The following is an 8851-nucleotide window of genomic DNA, read 5'->3' on the forward strand; positions in this document are numbered from 1 at the left end:
TTGACATTTCTGTTAGTTTCCTGTGTTGCTGTGAAAGAAGGTTGTCCCTCGACACACATTGGGTGTTTTCAGCTCTTCGCCGGAGGTCGAACAAGAAAAACGTTAACGGTCCCGAATCACAAAGATGGAGGATTTAATGTGAGGACAAAAACCTGCAATCACCTGTGAGAAGGATGCTAATTTAGTTTTTGTTTCTAATTATCTGCAAGTTTTATCCTTTTAAAAAAGAATCTCACATCTCCTCCCCGAACGGCTGGAGAGCATTAACACACACACACTCACACACACACACACTCAGCAGTCAGATCTTGTCACTCAGCTTCATTCACCTTTTCACTGCAGCTCAGTCGGGGTCACTTCAACACATTCAGCAGCTGAAGTCTCATCTTTCAGCAGGAGTCAGGCTGCCTCAGCGGGGGGCGACGGCTCAGTGTGTGTGTGTTTGTGTGTGTGTGTGTGTGTGTTTCCATAATCTTCCCTTAATCCTAAAATCCTCTTCTTCTCTGTAAAGGAGATGGAGAATGAATGAGTGAGTGACGGAAATGAGAAAGCAGCTTCACTCCTCGGTGTAACAAGCCGGTGAATTACCCATCATGCTCAGGCTGTGGCGTCCCTCCAGCAGCATTCAGACACCCGGCGGAGTTGGACGGGTGTTAAAGCTGCAGATGATGAAGCCGAGACTAAAAAACACTTTATAACAGGGTCTCATTTAGATTCCTGAGGTGTCAGATTGAGAGGAAGATGATGATGAATCTTTGGGCAGATTGTGATGAAGCACTTTGATTTTTTCAGGTCATCACTGATTCTTTTACAACATAAGTTGTTTGTCTGTTTATCTATCATCTTTGCGGCGGTGCATGATGATGATGCAGCCCGTAGCTCCTCCACATTTCATCACATTTTGCTTTTACAGCCATCGTTTCTGCAGCTTTACTCCTGAAACCGTCGTCATTGCTGGAGGAGGAAGCGGGTGTTTTTGGTTCAGAGCAGCAGACTTTTGAGACCATCGCGACCCACAGTGTCCATCAACCATCTAACCTGGCCCACTGGACCCCCCCAGGGAGGAGGAGAGTTGGAATAAGAGCCACGCTAATCCAGCTAATGTCACAGGAAGAGGAAATGGACAAAGGCTGGACAAACAAGGTGAAATCAGAGACTGTTGTGCCCACAGACAGCTGCTTCACTCTCAGGTTACAGCTGCAGGAGGAGAGTTGGACTCTGTGTTTACGTTATTGATGCTCACATTCAGTTTGAGTTGATGGGCCGTGTTTCCCAGACGTTGAACTTCAGGAGTGAAGCTGCTGTTCACATTCACCCAGGTGCAGATTCAAAAGATTTAGTTTATAACGACCTGAACGAACACTGTGAAGGAGTTCATGAACTTTCATTTTTCTGGATTTTACAAGAGCAGATGTTGGCTGACAGTCTAATGGACAATACCTGTGTGTGTGTGTGTGTGTGTGTGTGTTTGAAGTAAAGAGTAAATAAACCGCAGGCGGCGGAGGAAATTTCCCACAATGCATCACAAGCAGAGACAGAGTTATTAGAGCTGATTACTGAACGTCTGCAGAGTCGTCACTGAGAAAGAGCTGAGCCTGCAGTTCACACACGGCTCTGTGTGTGTGTGTGTGTGTGCGTGTGTGTGTGTGCCTGTGTGTGTGTGTGAAACCATTTGGTGGTTTCTGGAAGCTGAACCGCTGTGACCTCAGCATTGCTCCGTTTGAGTGTCAACCACTCGCTGCAGAGTTCCCATGATGCTCCACACTCACATCTAAGTGTGTGTGTGTGTGTGTGTGTGTGTGTTTGTGTGTGTTACTGACATTTGCTGTGGTGGAAATTGTGAGCGCATGTGGTCGGCGTGGTGGTGTGTGTGTGTGTGTGTGTGTGTTCAGACTCCTGACTTTGTGAGGAACAGTTTGTCTGCAGATTTGTTTTTTTTTTTTACACTTTCAAGGATCAAAACTTCTTAAAGGAACAGTTCACCCAAAACAGTGACCCTCCTCATCATCCCTGCATGCTGATGAAAGTCCACAAAACATCTGTGGTTGCAGGATTCAAGTCTCAAGCGACTGAAGCAGCTGGAGACTTGATATAAAACGGAGAGAAGCCGGAGATCCAAAGTTGACAAGTTCTAAAGAATCTGCAAACTTCTTCCAGCTCTGCTCATGTCCCTCCTTTCACTTTCAGTCTCTCTCTCTCTCCCTCTCTCCCTCTCTCTCTCTTTCTCACATCACCTGTGACGTCACGCCCTCCTCCTCCCCCCCATCTCCAAAATCTCCCTGAAGGAGGAAAATTCTCCAGAGAGGACAGAAGGAGGTCAGAGAGAAGCAGAGGGGTGAAGAAGATAGCAATCAAACACAGACTCTTCTTCTCCTCCTCCTCCTTCTTGTTCTTCTTCGTCTTCTTCTTCGGTGTTTGTCTGTCGCAGTCATGCTGGACACCCTCACCTTCCTCCTGGAGAAGCTCTTCCTCCTCGCCCACATCAAGCTGTCCAGCCTGCTGCCTCCTCTGGGCGCAGAGCGGCCGCTCACCAGGCGCTGTGAGCGGGATGAGTCTCCTCCGCAGCCCGCCGGAGCTCCTCACAAGTTCCAGCGGGGAGACCTGCTGGAGGTTCCCCGGACTCTTTTCACCCACTTCGGCATCTACCTGGGCGAGAACCGGGTTGCGCACCTCATCCCGGACATCCTGCCGGCGCTGACCGCTGACAGCGCGCAGATCGGGGAGATGGTGACCAACACGCGGCTGGTGCTCGGGGTGCTCTCCAAGCGCGCCAGCATCCGCGTGGACTCGGTGGAGGACTTCGCGTACGGAGCCGGGATCCTGCTGAACGTCATGGACCTGGCGGTGCGCCGGAGCCCGCTGTCCGGGGAGGAGGTGGCGCGGCGGGCCGAGAAGCTGGTGGGCTCCGTGTCCTACAGCCTGCTGTGGAACAACTGCGAGCACTTCGTCACCTACTGCCGCTATGGCACCGCGCAGAGCCTGCAGACCGACCAGGTGAGAGCCGGCACCGGCACCGGGGAGGGGAGGGGGAGCGCTTTTTACGCACGCGGTCACTGTTTTTACGCGCGGAACTGCAGGCGGAGGCTTTGATGTGGCTCTTGCACGCGCAGATTAATGATTCCCTCTGATTTGTGCTTTTCACACTGACGCACTCTGATCCCGTTCACACCACCCTGAGAGTCAGAGCCGCGTGAAGACTTCCTGCAGGTTCAGACCAACAGAAGGAGAACCTGGAGGACGGGTCACATCTGACCTGCTGCTGAGTTCCTTTACACATCATTGGGTTCATTGAGTTCTGCTTTAGTGAAGCGGCACCTTCTCTGGAACCAGCTGCGCCTTTTTACGCGCCCAGACGAGCTTTAACAAGGCGACTGTGCAGCCTCGTAAAGTTTCAGCGAACCTCACTGCTCACTGCTCACTGTTCGGTTCTGTTCTGCTCTGCCAGGATCTGGGTCAGGCTGTGATTCTAGTCTGAAGGTGGTTTTAATTCCTCCAACAGACCAAAAATATTAAAGTTTATTGTTATTGTGTTTTCACCAGGGCTGATAGAATAACACAACAACTTAAATAAAAGACTAGATAATTAAGAAATGTCTTAAAGGAACAGTTCACCCAAACAAAAGAATGTCAGGTGAAGTGTCGCAGTCCTCAAAACATTTCTGAAGTAGCTGGAGACTTGATTTAAAACAGAGAAACAACCTGAAACAAACTCTACCAACTCAAACTGATCCGACCAGTCATCAGTTTTCACACAAAATATTTAATATGTTTGGAAAACAGATTCAATTAACAATCATAAAGTGATTATAAGTTCAGTTTTGAGCATCCCAGATGTTAAAAGGAGTGTAATGGAGTACTTTAATCAGAGTACTTCTTCCTCCCCTGGCTCCTCGTCCTCCTGTTCAGGTAAAGCAGAGCAGAAACCACACAGACGCACTCTGAGTGTTTCCGCATGTGAGAGTGTTTTTAAACGAGAGGAAAATCTGGGTCGCTCGTCGGAAAAGTCCAGAGAACAAGAGCTGCATTCAGCCTGCAGCCAGAAACCAAACAGCCAGTCCACAGTGATGATGAGGATGATGATGAAGGAGGGCAGCCGAGCCTCCTGCACCCACAGCTCCACTTTATTAGCATACGGTCAGGTCACGGAGGAATGTTTCAAACCTTTCTACTGTTCCAGTGGACGGACGGTGGTTTGGAAAAGTCTGAAAATAACAGAATCAACAAAATAAACTCCAGGAAGTCTCAAATCTTCTTTGTCTGCTTCACAATAAAAGCCATCTTATGTCTGTCCAGCACTTTTATTGTGAAACAGCAGCTGCAGTCCTTCAGCTACCAATTATTGTCACGATCCATTCATCTGTGGATTGTTTTCTTGATCAATCGATCAGTTTTGTGCTCACATTAGATATGAAATGAGAACTTCTTTTTCGTATAAAATCAAGCTGATTATCACAAGAGTTTGCAGAGAATCCATTTTATTTGCGGTTTTGGTTTCATTTTGTTTTATTTGTTTCAAAAGAAATTGGCCGTCAGTCAAGTATTCATCTGTCTTTTTAAAATCCAGCATCGTTCAGGCTCTCGTGACTTTAAGAGGGGCCCCCAGCTGAAGCTCCATGCATCTTTATCTTACTCCCCAAACAACAAAGAACACAAAGAACAGCTGAAACCAAAATGTGGCAGAGAACATCCGTTAGTTAACAGTCATCCAGCAAAACCATCCTGACTCAAAGTCCACAAACTGGCTTTTGTCTGAACCAATCAGTGAAGTCCTGAGGTCAACAAGGAGGTGGTGCTCGGAGATGAAGACCATGTGGGGAGCACTCGAACAAGTTTCTCTTTGTCCCCTTTCAGGTATTCAGCTCCCTCACCCAGCTACCGTCTCGTAAAAGAATGGAGACTATAATTGGCCAGTTGTTTATTTTCCTGTGGGGCCCCTGAGGCCCCTGAGAGAGCTCCTGTTGGCCCCCAGCCCCCCTCTAATGAACTGGAGGAAGCTGGGTGCAGGCAGGTCAAATGTTTAGGTTAGCAATTACAGGAAGTGAAACTGGATCAGGGGAAAGTCTCTCTGCTGCAGGACGGAGACGCCACATGGAGAAAGCAGGCCACGCCCCCTCACGTGCCTCCATGTTTCATTATAGATGCATTTCTGTCTGAGCAGAACTGAACTACAAAGTGCTGAAGAACTTTAAATGTGTTGAGCTTTGATTCCAAACTGGCAGCTTTTTATGTTTACTGTGTGAAGCAGCTCACTCATGAGATTATCTGATTTTGAGCATCCACGTTTCATGACACGTACCCATATTTTCTCCAAACAAATCAATCTGTTTTTACTCGTATTGACTCATTGATCTTATTTTCCATCTTCCAGTTCTGCGAGTGGCTGAAGTCGCTGATCCGGGACCAGCGTAACGTTCTCCTGACAGCGCTGCTGGGACTCCTCTCCATGCTGTGTTTGGGAATATCCCCCAGCACCGCCCTGCCCACCCTCCTCATCCCCTTCACCCTGTGGATGGCCAGCTAGAAACTCCTGGGCGACATCCACAACCACCGTCAGCGTTTGAGCCTCAGCGACGGTTCACAACAGGCCGAGCCGCCATATTGGAAGACTGACAGATAGGACAGAGTCATCTGCAAAGAAGTTTATACCAGTTAACGCCTGTAGTGTTGCTTTTTACTGCTAATTACACAATAGGGACCAGACTTATACACTGTAGTTGCTCTTTCTGCTGCTTGTTTAGAGTGAACAGAAAAAGAAGAAGATGAAGAAGAGGATTGTTAGCATTAGCAACATTAGCAACCAAGACTGAATGGCACAAAAAACATCACGTAGTACCGCCAGTTTAAGGGCTCTAGTTTACTTACATTAAGCTGTGGAGACCAAAGACTAGTTAAGAATGACTGAATTTTACTTAAGATGTTCTTTTGTGATGTTTTTTGTATTTGTTATCTTCCAAAATGGCGGTTTCGTAACTTGTAACCATCTCCCCAACGTCACACGACACACCTGGAGACAGGAAACCACAGAGTGAGAGGTTATTTCTCTGCAATGTTTCAGGTTATTTCACACATAGTGCCTGTAAACTGACATTCATTTGAATGAAATAGCAGCTGTTCTGGGGTCCAGATGCATTATTTATCCAGGAAATGTTCATTTTGCAGCTGGTGTCTGGAAACAACATCTTATCTCCAGAAGGTCAACTGTTCAGGGTCTTAAAAGAAAAGACATCAAACTCCCTTTTCAGTCCATTGAGAGACAGTTTCACATTTTATTGACTCTTAAAGAAGCATAAACTATCCGACAACCTGAAATGATGATTGATTGGCTGTAACTCAAAGCTTTTTTTGGCACATTTGTTGTTTGTACATTCACACGTTCACTGCCTCTGTGGCGGCCATCTTGTTGTCATCAGAATGCGTTGATGTTTCTGCACTGCAGCCCGACGGAGCTCTTCTGTAAATATCTGTAGATATCCTTCACAACCTGATTGTTCTCTAACAGTCACAGACTTTTGTACAGAATTTATTTTTTACGACGCTGTAACACTTTATACTTTATATGTAAATAAAGTACGTGGAAGTAGAGTCGAGATGTTTGACTGAGTTTTTGGGGTCAACAGATAAAAAAAGAAGCATCAGTTAGAATAATGAGGGCCTTTTATTTTGGAAATCCTTTTACAAATCAAAGCATTTTGTTACTGTTACTAAGATTTGAACCTTGTATAGAAATGTTGTTTTCTTCTCTCCAGATATTCTCAGCTTAACCAAAGTTACTGCAGTTAAACTTTATCATCTTTTATGGTTTTTAGATCAAATGCAAAGATGTAAATACAAAATTTATAGAGTTTTTAACAAATGATATTTGAAAATTCTTTCACAATCAATCACATTTTGATATAACTATTAAAATACTAAAAATAAAACACTTAAAAGTTGATTTACAGCAGCATCTTTTCCATTTTAGCTAAATAGTTCTAATTAAAGCCAAAAGATAAACATACACATATGAAAAAAATGAAATTGTGAAATACTTTCTTATATATTTTTAGATTTACTTGAGAAAAAGAAAGATTTTTGCAAGTTTTGACTATTTTTTTTCTAGACTTTTGCAATTTAAAGTGGATCTATTGAGACAAACATCACCGGTGTGGTGATAAAATCATATTTCATCATCATGATAAAGTCTCATTGACCTCATATGATACTTGAACTCAGCAGATAATATTTCTGCAGAAACATTCAGCACAATCCTGCAGTAAACTCTGACCTCTATCTCCCTCTAGTGGCCGAGTGTAGGAAGTACAGCAACATGTAGAACAGGGTGACGGTGTTAAACACAGATCAGAGGAATAAACAAAGACAGACATCTTAATAAATGTTTAACATCTTTGTTTGAATAACTGAACATCACTGTCTTCTCTCCAGACACTCAGAGGTCATCAGGGTCAAACATATTGTTTGTTTCCAAAGTTTAAGATGTTTCCTGCTTCACTGAAACGTCCAGTCAGAGGTTTCAACTTTCATTCTGCTCTCTGATTGGCTCCAAACGAGTTGTGATGTCATAGAACCTGCAGGTGGTAAACAGAGGTTTAGGTTGAAGTGATGAAACGTTGCTCCTTCAGCAGGTGACTGAGACTAGCACCAGTACAACTACTACTACAGTTTGCAGTAGTGCTGCAGTACTTCTCTGAGTGAGTTGCTGCTGGTAAACGCTCAGAGTCCACAGTGTGAGATTAATTGAGTAATCAGGGCATTAAAGTTGCTTAATTGAAATAATCCTGATCCTGGAGCAGCTCTGTAACGTTCTGAGGGTTTATGTGACTCAGCAGAAGTCCAGCGAGTTCAGAACAGTCGGCAGCAGAGTGAATGTTTCTGCAAACTGAAGATATGCTCACTGGATTAATGTCATACTGACATCTCTGCAGGACGTGTCAAATCACACACGTGCCCACATTAGATATGAAATCAGATGAGTTTCATGTCGAGGCTTTTTCTAACAGTTTGTGGGGACTTAACTGGGTGTTTCTGATGAGCAGTCAGGAGAATGTCCAGCCGGGTTTGTGGAGACAAAAATCTGCTGTTTTCAACGAGACATGGGGAAATTTTCCAGCCTTGTTTGTGACAACAAACGTGAATAATGTAACAAGAAGTTGCAACATTTTCCAGATGTGTTTGTGGAGACCAACTGGTGTTTTTAATGTGACGTCAGGATTTGTTGTCAGCACGAACAAGGCTGGAAAAGGCTGCTTTCTGTTTCTGTACCTGAACCTTTTGAAGTGACCCCACAGAAGCATGACAAAGTGTTTTCTATCCGTCTGCTGCTGAGGACTGAGCTCACAGTCTGATCCTGGACCAGCCTCAGCCTCAGTCATTAATCCCCCTCTGCTCCTCCCACCACCATAAAACCACCTGAGAGGTGAAGCTGCTCTCTCTCCTCCGTCAACATGTTTCCTCTGCAGCTGCTCGCTCTGATCTTCATCGCCACGCCGAGCCCAGACGAGGGGAAGGACAAGAAGAGGACAGACGGACAGGAAGGAGGGAGGATAGATGGACAGGAAGGAGGGAGGACAGACGGACAGGAAGGAGGGAGGACAGACAGACAGGAAGGAGGGAGGACAGACAGACAGGAAGGAGGGAGGACAGACAGGAAGCAGACTCTCAGGAGGGGAGACGTGCTGGTTGTTCCCAGGACTCTGTTCATTCACTTTGGGATTTACCTGGGAGGAGACAGGTGAGACTGTCTGAGCTCAGGTTAAAGGACGAGTCCACTTAATTTAAAATATGAATGTCTGATACTGAAGCTTTTCTGTATCCTCCTTTCCTTCCGTTCTTTCCTTTCCTTTCTTTCCTTTCC

The 8851-nt window shown here is 45.5% G+C and overlaps 1 protein-coding gene across 1 annotated transcript; it reads left to right on the top strand.

Annotated features, from left to right (window-relative positions):
• The first annotated feature begins 2090 nt into the window (after positions 1-2090).
• LOC115589764 (lecithin retinol acyltransferase-like) lies at positions 2091-6582 on the top strand. Its single transcript, XM_030430895.1, has 2 exons — positions 2091-2994; positions 5369-6582. Exons 1-2 carry the CDS (start codon positions 2431-2433, stop codon positions 5519-5521), a joined length of 717 nt encoding a protein of 238 aa, XP_030286755.1. The 5' UTR covers positions 2091-2430; the 3' UTR covers positions 5522-6582.
• Positions 6583-8851: the final 2269 nt, after the last annotated feature.

Source organism: Sparus aurata, chromosome 10 (assembly GCF_900880675.1).
Source record: "Sparus aurata chromosome 10, fSpaAur1.1, whole genome shotgun sequence".
NCBI lineage: Eukaryota > Metazoa > Chordata > Actinopteri > Spariformes > Sparidae > Sparus > Sparus aurata.